Source organism: Pleurodeles waltl, chromosome 3_1 (genome assembly GCF_031143425.1).
Source record: "Pleurodeles waltl isolate 20211129_DDA chromosome 3_1, aPleWal1.hap1.20221129, whole genome shotgun sequence".
Classification (NCBI taxonomy): domain Eukaryota; kingdom Metazoa; phylum Chordata; class Amphibia; order Caudata; family Salamandridae; genus Pleurodeles; species Pleurodeles waltl.
Window position 1 is genome coordinate 1911168342 of NC_090440.1, and position 14942 is coordinate 1911183283.

General features: G+C 42.6%; 1 protein-coding gene across 5 annotated transcripts in view; it reads right to left on the reverse strand.

Annotated features, from left to right (window-relative positions):
* MYO1C (myosin IC) overlaps positions 1-14942 on the reverse strand; it is a 365885-nt gene that overhangs the window by 173965 nt on the left and 176978 nt on the right. For all 5 annotated transcript variants that reach the window (XM_069226100.1, XM_069226102.1, XM_069226099.1 and 2 more), the window contains exon 2: positions 6609-6764. In XM_069226100.1, coding sequence (XP_069082201.1) covers positions 6609-6734 — 126 coding nt within the window. In that variant the 5' untranslated portion in view covers positions 6735-6764. The remainder of the gene's footprint in view (positions 1-6608; positions 6765-14942) is intronic.

The window sequence follows — 14942 nt, forward strand, 5'->3', positions numbered from 1 at the left end:
ACAGAGTCTGTGACCACTTTAAACTTCTGTAGCTTTTGCAAAGCAAGGACAGATAGATCCTGAAATAGGGCAATCTTATGTAAACTTTGAAAGTGATTTGTTTCAATTCCCTGGCAGCCACAAGGATAAATAATTTCAGTTGGTAAAACTGGAGACATGTTAGGATGTTTGGTGCTTGGTCTCCCATGCCTCTATCTGGACCTAAGCGGTAGGTGCGATTCAGTATGATTGCTTGTTCCGACATGTTGGAGGATCTAGTGAAACAGTCCTTTAGCATACGCTTCAATGGTTCTACTCTCCGTATTCCACAGAAACCGTTTTATCCACATACTTTGTCCTCCGAGCGGCTCTCATATTCCTCTAGTAGGTGGTTGGCGTTTGCTGCAGCACCTCTACCTTTTATTCCCATACATCTCCTGTTTTTTCCAAAGTAGAGACACTGCCTCCACGGTCAAAGGGGTCTTGCTTGAGCAGTTGGACACCCTGTCTGACTTTGCTTGAAGATCACCATGTAGGCCCTGGAAAAGTTTTGACATGAATGTGCATATTATTGGTGATTCTTGTGAAGTGCTGTCCTCCACCAGCGTGGAGTTACGTGGAGGCGAGCTGCCACTGCCTTTAGATGCAGAGTCCTCTTTAGCTGACCCCGTACAGGACACCATGTCTCTGATGATAGAGTCTTATTTCTGGCCACCCTCGGTTGCTTGTCCCCTGGGGCCTTTGCAGCACTGTTTCTCAGACGATCACATTACGGGACTCAGGGCGCCTTATCCTGAGGGGAGTCAGGAGCGTTCCAATGTGTCCTCACTTACACTCACTGTTTTCGAGGTCCAAGCTTCCTTTGGCTCCGATGAACCTAGAATCTTGCAACACAGGCAGAGCTGTGTTGAACACCCCTAGGTCTATGTAAACAGGTTACGCAGCAGCATACCAGTGTACCAGACAGTGTAGTGATATAGAGCCTAGTCCAAATCGTGCATGTGCAACTTCTAGCTGAGACTACTTAGTTCGGGCCTCCTAAGGGGTTAGATTGTCAGTGAAGCCCAACTAATACTTTGAATAGGCCCTCTCTTGTCCCACACAGATTCTCGTGCTCCTCAGGGATTGCACCATCACCAAGGACATGTTTGTCTGGCCAATTTCTATTTTGGCTGCCCAGCTCTCCTGCAGGTGCAGGCTTCTTTTTCAGAGGATGCTGGTACTAGGCCTTTTCTCGCCTGAAGCATGGTGAGTAGTCAGACTCACCTTACACTCTCCTCGTTCTTCTCTGCTGCTCCAATATCGGCCACAAAACACTTCCAGTTTCGAGGTCTACTGAGGATCCGACCTCTCTGCTCCGTGGGTCCCGGGGCCTATGCTACCATGTCTCTGCACACAGTCCTCCAACATGCCTCCTCTAGCACCACCCCTCCACAGCCCGGGCAGCCACCTTTTCCTTTCTTCAGTGCTCCTCTAGGTCGCCTCTCCGACTGCTACGATACTGACTTTCTCGGTCAGCGTGGGGGTTTCTAAGGTGTCTGGTTCCCATTCATCTGGGCCCAGCTACCATTTTATGAGCAGCACACGATTCCCCAGATTCCTTCCAGCAGTTCCCACCGCAAGTCCATCGTGCCACCGGGCACAACAGGAGACCTCTCAAGGGTTTCTTGTTCTTCCCATAGTTACTAGTAATTTCAGCAGGGCTAGATGTATCAGATGGCCGCGGATTACATTGAGCATGGCGAAGGAGTGCACCATGTGTCTTTTACTTTCAGATATTTGTCTCATGCACTGTCCAAATATTCCACAATTGAAAGAGAAGCACTTGCTTGCTCATGTTTCTTATATTTTTGGTGTGTAAAATGTGAGAGATGATCCTTACACTTTACCTACGACCAGCAAGTAATTCATTGATTCCCAGTCTCTTCAAGGTGTTGTGGGTACAGGTAAAGATTTTACAAGTGGTTTAGATCAAGTGAATAGTTTGAAATTTTGGTCTGATGGAATGAAACATGATGTCATGTTGGAGAACGTCTGAAAAAACATGACAACAGACTAGTTTAAAGAAAAGCTTTTGGTCTGAATATTGCAAGTTTTCTAAAAAAAAAACTAAAAGAGGAATTAAGTGTTGAGAAAAAGGTCTTCGCAAAAGGTAATTATTTTATTCCTATAAACTCGATTCACCAATAGATGATTAACTTTGGCTCATATTGGGCATGTGCGCGAGACAGTAACTTAAAAGAAGTTTGGAGCCAAGTTTTGGAGGCCGTGGGTGGATGTTTGTACATGGTTGTTCTCAATGCTTAAACTCAGATAAGATGTTAAAGTTACATGGTGTAAAGTTGGATCATTCCAGGTTTCCCCATAGTCCGTAGTGAGATTATACCTTAGTTCTGATCGATTATTTTTCTAAATGGGCAGGGCTAATTCAGTTATGCATCTCAACAGTGGTGCTATTGTGGAGAATTTGTACAAGATTTTTCCGTATAGATCCCTCCCAATGCAATGATGAGAGATAAGAGTGTTCAACTTACTTCACAGAAACATAAACAATATCTGGATGAACACTGTATCAAGAATAAGCAGACAGAATTATAATCTCTAAACATGAAGGTTCCTGTTGAAAGATTTAACAGGGTTGTTGAATGAGGGCTACAGCTAGTTCTGATGTCTGGTCTAAACGTTCAATGGCACATTAGCAAAGTAATGTAGTTTTGCATACCATAATACCACTGAACTTACACTGTTTACGTTGCTGAAAGAGGGGTCTCAATGAATAACTGGTTCTTTGAAACTAATTTTTCTCAAAGGTATTTATCACACAGGCTAATTTGAATGTAGTACACATGAACAGCTAAATGGAAGTTTGGTTACCCTTTCTCTTTTGGATTATTGCTTTGGTTGCTAGCAGGGGATCTGGTCAAGGTGAAAACACAAAGGTAGTTAGGAAAGGACACTACAAAGCTCTCGAAGGTATGTAGGCTGATGAGTTTTGGAAAATCTTCTGCATTGCTTAACAATGGCAGGAGAGGAATATTAATAGGCTTGTTATTTTTAATATCACACAAGACATGACTGCAACTAAATATATCAATTCACCAGATCTTGAAATTCTGAATTGTAAGGGCATAACATAACATGTGTATTTGTAAAGCGCACGTTCACCCGTAGGTCTCTTGGCGCTGAATAACAGACGTTTATTGTTCCCCAACTCAATGGTACTCATTTTATCGACCGCAAAACTTGGATGAAAGGCTGAGTGGATCCGCCGGGATTTGAACCTGTGACCATGAGGCCAAACACAGGTCCCCACACTGGACGCATTAGTCCACTACGCCACCAGACCCAGAACTCAAGACAAGATTTGCAAATCATGATATAAATTTATCAGATTTTTCTGTTCTGAACTGAAACGTATCTACTTTCACAGAGGTTTCGGACTCTTGTTTTTCGTCTTAATGTGGCAAAAACTTCCAGGAACATGTGAAGCTTCTAAAAAATGTCAGTCAGTTACTCAAAATAGATGTTCTTAAATTGCCGTTTTGAAGGACGTTTTGGGGTGTTGACGTTTGTCAAAGGCTCATTACCAAAGCGGTTTCATTATTTTGTGCTGAATGACTTTGTAATTGTTTGCAGTGTCATCTTTTAACAGATTATGCCAGTGGTTCCCAACCTTTTCACATCTGTGGACCCCCACTTTATCATTATTGGTACCCGGGGACCCCCAACGGAGTCATTAGTGGAAGCCGGGGACCTAGGCCTAAAAATTGCTGATGATTTGAACAGCAGGACAATACACAAAAAATACAGAAAGAAGCATTTCAAACACATACACAAATGACAACACACCTTATTTATTTTGCAAACAAATAAAATAAAAAATGTAATAGGAAGGTTGGAGCTTTTCTTTAATTCAATTAAAGCCACACTTCATCCATACTATATTCTGTTTGATGCACCTCAAGTGCTCCCATGAATCCAATTGACGATACTAATTAAACATTTTTCCTCATAATTCAAATTCCTTGACATTTACAGTACATTTAAAATCTTCAATTGTACATTTAGCCACTTTAATTATATATAATTTATTCATCTGTCAATATACGTTAATTTTCTAAGCAGTCACAGACCCCGCTGAGGAGGCTTTGAGGACCCCAGGGGTTCCAAGGCCACAGGTTGGGAACCACTGGCTTATGTGAATTTTATTTTTCATTAATTAATTCAATTAGCTTTGTTTTAGCCCAGCACAACATGGCAGAACACCTCAACTTACAGCAGAGATACTCAAAGTATGGCAGGAGGGTGCATGCGGCTCTCCTGACCTTTAATTGCGACCCCCCTCACGAACAGCAGCACTGGGCAACATTCATGCCACCACCATTCTGAAAACAATGCCAATACTGAACCAGAGGGCAAGTAATTTGGCATGTGCACTTTGAATGTAGCCTTGATTGTTATATAACTGGAACAGCATTATAGTTTATTAAACAAACAACAAGATACTTTTTTGTATAGGACACAACCTGAACTGGTGTATTTCAAGGGGCTCTCATGTGGTAATGAAGAAAAAGGAGGCAAAGTGAAATTAACCAATTGCCTAGGATCACACAGTTTGGTCACATGGGGAAGCCAGGACTAATGGCAGGTTTTTTGGTTTCACATTTAACAATTCAACCATCAGATGCGTATCTCTTTCCCGCTTGTGTTCTACATTAAAAGTCAGGAATTTGTTTTTAACTCTTGGTGCATGAGAATAACACGTCAGTGGCAGACAGAAGTCACGTGAAGGCTTGATTTGTTGTCCATGCATCTGCTTCGCATCCTCCTACACCCACCTTTCATCACTAAAACCCTCGCCCTGCTGGCATTGGTGTGGCCCTCGAGTATGCCATAGAGCAGTGATACTCAAAGTGCGGCCCTCCTGACCTTTACATGTGGCCCCCTGCTCAACAGCAGGACTGGGCTTCTGCTTACTCAGCTCTGCACAATGATTAAAATATATTAAATAAAAGGCAAGCCTTTATTTAAATGTTATTCGGAGGCAAAGAAAGTAAGAAACTACGTTATCCAGCACCTGAAGGAACACCTTTATTTTTAAAGACATTCTACACCAAAATTGTGAAAATATAATAAGGGCTCTTCAAAAATCAAAAACTGTTTATCATTAACATGCAGAGTAGTTTCAACATAGTACATCAGATTATATCAGTGCATGGAGAAGCATTTTCTTTTTAAGTGATGGTTTTCAAACATAAATCCAGAAACATTCATTCCCCCCCCCCCTTGAAAACAATGCCAACACTGAACTAAGAGGCAAGTTGGTTTTCATATTCACTCTTTGGGTGGCCTGGGTTCCTATTACACATGAACATTATGATAATTTATTAAATCAAACACAGGAGAAGGTCTTGTACAGCGCACATCCTGAAGTCATGTATTTTGAGATTCCCTTATATGCACTAATGAAGAAAAAGGAGGGAAAGTGAAATAAAAGAATTGTCTAGGATCACACATTTTGGTAAAGGGGGAAAGCCAGGATTCATAGCAGGTTTTCTGGTTTCACATTATGCATTTCAGCCACTAGATGTATATGCTTCGCTTCTCCTACACCACCATACTGCAAACCCCCCACCACCCTCCGCGCCGACGCCCGCCACCCTGCTAGCATCAATGCGGCCCTCGGTCACATTACAAACCAAACTTTGTGGCCCCTGAGAAAATGTTTGCGAGTACCCATGCCATAGAGAGTATTTTGTGACCCCTGGGGAAATGCTTGCGAGTACCCATGACTTACAGCAACACACCTTTCCAATCAACATGACAACACATTGCCAAACACAAGGTGGATAAACTGCGTGATACAGCTAAGTGAAAGTGCATCCCACAATCTGAGTATGTCAAGAGGATGGCACACTGCCCCTCAGAATATGAGTGCGCGCTGCCCCACACAACATTGTGGCATACTGCCCCACACCATAAGGTGAAGCATTGCGTGACACAGCAAGGCCAAATCACAACAGGGTGGTGCACTGTCCCACGCAACATGGCTGTTAAATGCGCAGAAGCCAAGCCACCGCAGAGTAAGTTTTACCTTCCCTCTTTCACAAAGAGGAAAAAAAACAGCCAGGCTATTTATATTGTGAGAACTGGAAAAAGCCACGGCCACAGTGCAAAGGGAAAGGCCCATTAGTCATCATTTCATTCCATTCGGCATGTGTAAATGTCTGCAAACCCAATAGTGCATTCCTGTCTAAACAGAAAAACAGATGGTAGAAAGAAAAGAACTGGAGAGCTGGACCTGGAAGTCAGTGACCGTAGCAACACTAGCATCAGAGGGGCGGGCGTGGTATCGTAGTGGTGGCGCTTCAGCTTCTGTCAGACACGACGAGAGCCAGGAAACAGTAACTCGAATAAGATTTAAGTTTACAGCAAAGAGGCCAACAGACCTTGACACGTGAGGCCTCCGGGGCTACTTGTCACAGGCCAGCCGAGAAGGTGGAACTGGAGCACACCGTGACAGGCCTAAGGTAAACACAGGGCAGGATCTCGAGACCTTAACCTCAATGCACGTGATGTAGTAAAGAGCGCGCGCCGACTGCGTGCAAGGACGCGGCAATGCTACTCACGTAGATGAGGTGCTCCTTAAATCGCTTCCGGAGGTTTTCGATGAACGCTGCTTCGCTCGTGAAATTTTCAAGCAGGACGAAGTCTTGAACCCCGACCCGGTCTCGGGCTGTCAGGGCGCTCTCCATGGTTAGCCGGATCCCGTCACTCGCTGGCACCTAAAATCAGGAAGCGTGTAAAGTGACAACAGGTAAGTCTTACGTTTGCCTCCAGCTCTGGTCCAAACCCATCAAGTACCGGTCCTCGCCCCAACCTGTGGAGGCCAGGAGACTGAGAGGCCGCAGCTCATGCATGCAAGCCTCCATGGGTTTTGGCAAATCCACCCCTTTCTCCCCCCACAACGGCGACCTTAAGCTAGGGAGCCATAAACTGTTACACAAGGCCCCAACAAAACGTTCTGCTCATCGTACCAGACGTCCCAGGCGCTAATGCTGATTCACTGTGTTACCCGCACCTCCAAGCAATACCTGTGCCCCTCAGCTATCCCGTTTTAATACCAATCAACCTTTTTACCAAGCACTTAGAATCTAGTGCCTAGATGCTCCCAGTGCGGCAGCAACTCAGAGGGGGGCACCCACAGAAGGCTGCAGGTAATGTCTACCTGCTAGGCTACTAATAGTGTTCTCCGCTATGTGTTTTTTTTTTAATCCAAGGATGTCAGTTAAGTCAGTTCACCAAGGGTGTGTCAGACCAGAAGTCGCATCACTGGACCTTTTGCCCCAGTGACAATATAGGAAGTGATGTTGCATGGCTTATGGCCCTCAAGACATCACGTGTAGTAATTTTAGAAAGCAAAGAAGGTTATTTTCAGTCTTCTCTTATAACGCTTTGGTGTTATTGTTTAAAAGCATTTCATTTTTACTCTTTAAAGTTTACTTTTTCATACTTTGGGTCCCTCGTTGCACGCCTAAATTAAAAAAAAAAAAAACGCAAGCGCTGGAAAACACTTTTAATAATAGTAATTATAACTAAGGGCGAAGATCGTAACTAAGTGAGATTAGCTTGTCAGAAAACACTTTCACTTGCCTATATTGTTTGAGAATGGACGGCTGAAATGAAAGCCTCTAAGGAATGTTTTAAGTATGTTAATTTTGTAAACTTTACAAACAAGTAAATGAAAATCAAGTCTTATGATATAAATCACTAAAAACAACAAAGGTAGTTGAATTATGCCAATCAGGGAAAATATAATTTCTAGTCAGGGGCGTTTCTGCAAAGGGGTGTTTGGGGTGCATGCAAAGTCAGAAAAGAAAGGAGAAATAAAACTATTTCTCCATGATAGCGCCTAGTTGAAATGAGAACTATTTTTTGATGCAAAATCCTTTTTCCTTTTTCTAAATAAGTAAGGTTTTGCGTCAAAAACCTTGGGTGGTTGCATGGGAACCCCCACACTCCACCCATGGAACACCCCCTTGGAACTAAGAAATGCAAAGCAGCTCTATTGCTGCTTTGCATTAGTTTTAAGCAATTTTCCAGCACAAAACAAGTTTTGCACTGGAAAGTAAATAAGTCCAAACGATTTTGCTTCAATTGACGCAAACACGGTGCAAACTCATAGTAAATATACCCCATTGTGTTTTCTCTCTTAGCCCTCCTATCAATCCGCACCCATTCCCTTTACACTGCCCCTTTGGCCCCTCTCATGCACCCAGCTTGTATAATGTGTTTTAACTTTATATGCCAGCGTCATTGTCGAGAAATCTGAAGCTCACAACTCCCCAGTCTTACTGAGCAAGCTACACCCCCTGTTTCTGGAGTGTCTTGCATTTCTCCACAGCACGCCACAGTGCTCCAGACTGATGTTTCCTAAAGAAGCCAACGGCTCCCAAGACAAATAACTTACATGCCAACTTATACTTTACAAGCCATCATTTTATGCTGAGTAGAAACTTGAAAATGATTGCATGAATCCAAGGAAAATCAGTGTATCTATTATGTTATGACTGAAACACAGACTGCCAATGTGAAAAGGTCTGACTTCAGCCAATTGAGAGTTTAAGTACTCAATAACATCCTGTATACACTCAATCTCTCATCCTTAACCCTCATGCATCCATCCATCCATCCAAGAGTTGACTCATTCTTACATTTATTCCACTCACATATATGCACTAAAACACACAAACCCAACAAGCATGTGGAATAAAAGTATAAAAAAGAAAACGAAATTGTCTAAAAGCAGCATGCAAATGCTTGTAATAAACAATAAGCAATATATTAAACATAGCAGAGGGTGGAAATCTTGGAATAGTATCGCTCATACTGTATCTTTAACGTTCCAGCAGGATTGCCACATTTAGAAGCATTGTTTCTTCTTGGAACAGTAAAACAATGATACGATATGCACGGCATATAATTGTGTGTTTGATATATCACCCTAAGTGGCAAAGGTATGCCCAGACATGGATCCCATGCTCACTGGAACTATGCTACAACTGAGTGAAGAATCCCAGTCAGGACAAAACTGGTCTTGGGTTGCTTGTGTTCTAGTCTGAGGAAGACCTGGCCTTGCAATTCGGGCTGGACTCTTCCCGTTGGAGCGAGGTCAAGACTGATTTGCATATGGCTGCATTCAAACTAATGCGATATGGTGGGCAAAAGAACAATGGGTTTCTATACTACCCCGAGGGATTACCAGTGGTTAGACAAATTGCAAGCATTCCTTCCATCACATTTTATGTGTCTGATGTGGCAGTGGCAAGGGTATACCCAGACATGGCTTACAAGCTCATTGTGCCACTGGAACCAAGCTATATCCGAATGAAGAGTCCTAATCAGAGTGAAACTGGTCTTGGCTTGCTTGTGTTCTGGTTTGCTTGCTTTTTTGAATGTGTGCCTTGCAGTTTGGGCTGGACTGTTCCTACTGAAGTAGCATCAAGGCTGATTTGCATACGGCTGGGTTTGAACTGAGGTGACATGATGGGAAAAATAATGAAGCATTGGAATACTACCCTAACCAATGAAAAAGTAAAGAAATTAAAAATGACCTATTGGAAGGAAAACTAAAAACTGGTCTACTAGTCCTGGCATTGAAGTGCATTAATTTTCAGTCAGATATGCACATGTGCAATATGCGCTAGAACCCAGAACAGACGGGGAGGTAGGCTCACACATTTCCCCATGCTGTATGTTGTCATGAACGGAAGCAGAATGTGAATGATATCGGAGCACATCAACAGCCGATCAAAAGTACCTGTATGAATGCCTATGTATGTATTTTATTATTTTCCTTTATTGGAGGAGCCTGGCAGACAGCTGGAGCATTAAAGCTAAAAAGTTCTTCCATACACAAAGAGCAACATACTACAGATAAAATTACAAGTATTGACAAACCTACAGTTAGTAAAACAATGTATAACCCCTCCTATGAAAATCTAGCTAGGATCACCTTTGAGCAAACCGTCAATGTCCAAGGTTTGTCGGGGGTAAACACCACCAAAATCCTTGCCTACTATCTTTTACACAATAAATAAGTTACACTTACTGCCTTTGTAGTAAGTGTTCATGTCAAGCACTTCAGTCCTATGGCATCTGACATAGTAAATCAATCTGTCCTACAGCTTACCACTGTTTTTTCACCATAACCAATTTAGGGCTACTGGGCCTACTGTACTGGGCATAAGGCTTCCCACAAGGCAACCATCAGGCATACCGTCATAATATTGCATTGTCATTGCACTTATATAGCCCTTACTACCCTGATGAGAAGCAAGTTATATTGAGCAGCATGCTGCTTGGAACACAAGTCTTGAGGTTGTTGCGGTTGTCATTTGTTGACTATTGAGATTAGTTTTGTGCTATCTAGGAACCTATTCCATGCATTTGTTCCACTCTATTGTAGATTAAATACATAGAGGTTAGGCATGGTCATTAGTGCAGGCTAAATGAGATCAAGCAGATGATTGGGGGGACTAATAGAATAATTAGAAAAGATTAGGTATTGTTAAATTGCAGGAGTATAATTTCAAAGAAAGCGAGGTTGTGATTTATTAAATGAGGTGAGGGAGCTTTGGAGAAGAAAATAGAGATTTATGCAAACATGCATGAGACTCAGAGAAGGCTATACACCGAAAGAAAATGCATGCAGAGGAAGGAGAATAAGGAGAGTGTCATTCAAAAGAAAACAAAGAGAGGCAACAATCAGACATTTTAAGTCGGTCAATTTTTCATGCTGGGTTTTCCCAATATTAAGGAGGCCCCAGGGGTGTGGAATTTATTAAAATATCTACTTGTCCAGGGTACAGTTTGCTTCTCAAATCTACTTGTCCTGTAAAAAGATCTACTTGTCCCTTTGGTGCCATGTAGTGTGGCGACAAATTATGGCAGCAATCTCATTATGTAAGAGCTCTGATAATAGCCTCTCTGATTATGCCAGGGCTACTACCATAGTAGGGCTTGAATACTTGCATTTTCAATCCCTACTGTAGCAATTTCCTTATTTTGCCACCTTTCTGCAGATCTGCATACTGGGGCTGGAGAAAGCAGTAAGCAATAGTTCCAGGGCTGGAATGCCTTTGAGTCTGCAAACCTACTAACCTGCATGTCTTAAAGATTTTCACCAGCTTCTCTCTAATATTTTCCCATAATAAGAAAGGTTGGACATTTACTCCTGACAATGGCAGAATTAGAACTTCTTCCAGGGTTGGGAAGAAAGTGGCCGGAGGGAAAATGAACTTGCAAATGCTCAATAGATTTTCACATGAGCAAATCTACACATGCGTATTAACCCATGCTAAAATACAGTTCACAAATATTTTATAGGGGTCGACATATACCATAAGTGCACTTTTGTGACTTTCTTTAAGAATTTGGGGCCACATGTAGGTAGGTTCAGATTTGCGACCCGCAAATTGCGAGTCGCAAATCCGAATGTAGGATGGTGTCCCTGACACCATCTGTGATTCGCAAGGGCTTCGCAAATGCTCACCTAGTGAATAACCATGAGGTGGGTCGCAATTTGCGACCCCCTTGCGAATAGCGGCCCTCACAGGGATGGTGGCCTGCTGGAGACAGCAGACCACCATGTCTGTGACTGCTTCCTTAAAGGAAAACGAGATGCATTAAAAAAACGAAAAATGAAACGTTTTCGTTTCATTTTTTCAGAGCAGGCAGTGGTCTGCAGGACCACTGCTTGCTCTGAAAAAATGTTTACAGTGACATTCACAGTGGGGAAGGGGTCCCCATGGGACCCCTTCCCTTTTGCGAAAGTGTTAGCACCCATTTGAAATGGGTGCAAACTGCGATTGGTTTGCGCCCGCGGTCACAAAACAATCCTACATTGCACTGCGAGTCGCAATTAGGAAGGGAACACCCTTTCCTAATTGCGAGTGGCAAACCCGTTTTGCGATTCGGTAACCAGGTTACTGAATCGCCAAACTGGGTTTGTGCATCGCAATGTGCTTTTTGCACGTCGCAAACAGCAAAAGTCGCTGTTTGCGACATGCAAAAAGCTACCTACATATGGGTCTTGGTCCCTAATTAGGTCTGGTGTTAACAAAGACATTTTGTTTTTATTAAACTTCTTTTCTCTCTCTTTCGGCTGGCTTTACTGTGAGTGATCGCATTCTGCTCTTCCACAAGGAGCATATTGGCACACAAAGTAGTTTTGTTCAGTGTCAGGAACTACAGTGGCAATCAGTGACGTAACGAAACTGGAGGGTGCCCCTTTGCAAAGAACATGGAGGAGCCCCCCTCTCCAGACTCACTCAGGGCAGGTGCTGTGCTGGAGGGGGGCCCTGGAGGGCGGCTGCGGGGCCTTTGTTATGCCACTGGTGGCACTGTGTGCTTTTAGAGTTCAAAGACTTTGGGGGGGGTTTGCCAGTGTTTGTTACAATGTTGAGGGCCTGGTAGCTCCCACAACAATAAAGTGTTACAAAAGCCATGTCAAAACAAGACACGCATTGATGAAACTAAAAGACTTATAAAAATATGTCAGACCAGTTGGCTTTGTCAGTGTTTGTTTATTTTCATGCTTCCCATATTCGTGTTGAAAATGGTTACACTGATTTTCCATTAGAAATATTTTTGGGAAATACTAGCATGCATCAACACATTTTACTAAATGACACTTCATTTGCATCTAATCAGAGAGCATTCTGGGAGCATTATACTTAGCCTCATAGCCTAAACTTTTCAAACATGTGTATACACGTTTTTTTTTTTTTTTTGTACTGGAACCAACGTCAGTAGTGAAGTGTGACCTTAAAACATTTATTTACAGCACTCACCATAATAATGAAGGCTTTCAAATAATGAACCATAAATACAAGTTCGAACAGCATTATTTTTTGGAAACACAATACCTCAACTGCAGAGAGTTCCACTCTCTGTAAACAGGCAGCCAAAGGGTTTGTGCTGCAGAGGGTTGGGCCTACTTGTCCCAAGGACAAAGTAAACATAAAAACTTGTTGCCCTTGACCCCAAACAAGATGTCCCGGGCGTCACTGTAGAAAGAAATATCATTATCTACAATAGATAGAACTACATTAGGGTCTTTGAAAGGCCTTAGATACATGTGAACAAACTGTCCACTTCTAGAGTACCTCTAGACAACCACTCCCACAATGACAGATGATCAGCTCAGGGAGTGAAAGCATAAAGTAATGCCTGGATACATACAGTGGGGCTCGAATGAAGTAGCAACTCTGTGATAAGAGCAATGTGAGATAATATATATGGTGAACAATAAGAACAGTGAAAGGGACCCAGCAAATGCTGGAGCTGACATGTTCTTATGGTCAACATGAAGTGTTCGGTTCATCAAGCTCTTGATTTTGGGAAATAAAATATATCTCAGCTCTCGGATTCCCAACAAACCAGTGTTTAATCCTGCCCCATCACTTTATCTCTGATGCAGCCAGCAGTGCTTCAAACCCCGCACTAACCAACAAAGTTTCGATTGTAGGGGAAGATAGTGTGCATGGGAGGAACCCAGGATCTGTACACTGCTCGTGGGCAGTTCAGAAGTTGCCACTTAAGGTATATTTTCGCAAATCTTATCTGTAGTGTACATGGCACTACTTACAACATGACAAGGTTTCTTAACCGGACCACCATACAATATGTTCACAACTACAGCTGAAAAACCCCCCCAAAAATAAAATTTCTTATGAGAGGGCTTCAGAAGGTGTCTCACAGAGCAAATCTTCTACCCACAGCATTTGTCAGACTTGATATCCAACACCAAAATACTTGCCTACTCTGCTATGGGAGAATTCATTTAACAAATTACTTGCCCATATACTTTAACAAAGAATAGTCAAAATGCAACCATTTAGGTCCACTTCCTTTAACACATTATTCCAATAAACAAGTCTGGAGTGCTGATTCATTGTAGTTTTTCATAATAAACAGATATGACCCAAGGAATCCGACCTACCTTTTCCTAATGAACCAATTAGGCCTATAGCCTTGATCACTGGCTTGCCAACACAACCAACTTAGGCCTAATGTATTGAGCACAGTACCCCACAGGGATGTGGAATTCCCGGGACATCTTGTTTGGGGTCAAGGGCAACAAGTTTTTATGTTTACTTTGTCCTTGGGACAAGTAGGCCCAACCCTCTGCAGCACAAACCCTTTGGCTGCCTGTTTACCTCAACTGCAGAGAGTTCCACTCTCTGTAATGTGTTTCCAAAAGATAATGCTGTTGGAACTTGTATTTATGGTTCATTATTTGAAATCCTTCATTATTAGGGTGAGTGCTGTAAATAAATGTTTTAAGGTCACACTTCACTACTGACGTTGGTTCCAGTACAACAAAAAAAAACGTGTATACACATGTTTGAAAAGTTTAGGCTATGAGGCTAAGTATAATGCTCCCAGAATGCTCTCTGATTAGATGCAAATGAAGTGTCATTTAGTAAAATGTGTTGGTGCATGCTAGTATTTCCCAAAAATATTTCTAATGGAAAATCAGTGTAATCATTTTCAACACGATTATGGGAAGCATGAAAATAAACAAACACTGACAAAGCCAACTGATCTGACATATTTTTATAAGTCTTTTAGTTTCATCAATGCTTGTCTTGTTTTGACATGGCTTTTGTAACACTTTATTGTTGTGGGAGCTATCAGGCCCTCAACACTGCAACAAACACTGGCAAAAAAAAAAAACCAAAACATTTTTGAACTCTAAAAGCACACGTTGCCACCAGTGGCATAACAAAGGCCCTGCAGCCGCCCTCCTGGGGGCCCCTTCAGCACAGCACCTGGCCTGAGTGAGTCTGGAGAGGGGTCTCTTCCATGTTCTTTTCAAAGGGGCACTTCTGGAGAGGGGTCTCTTCCATGTTCTTTTCAAAGGGGCACCCTCCAGTTTCGTTACGTCACTGATTGCC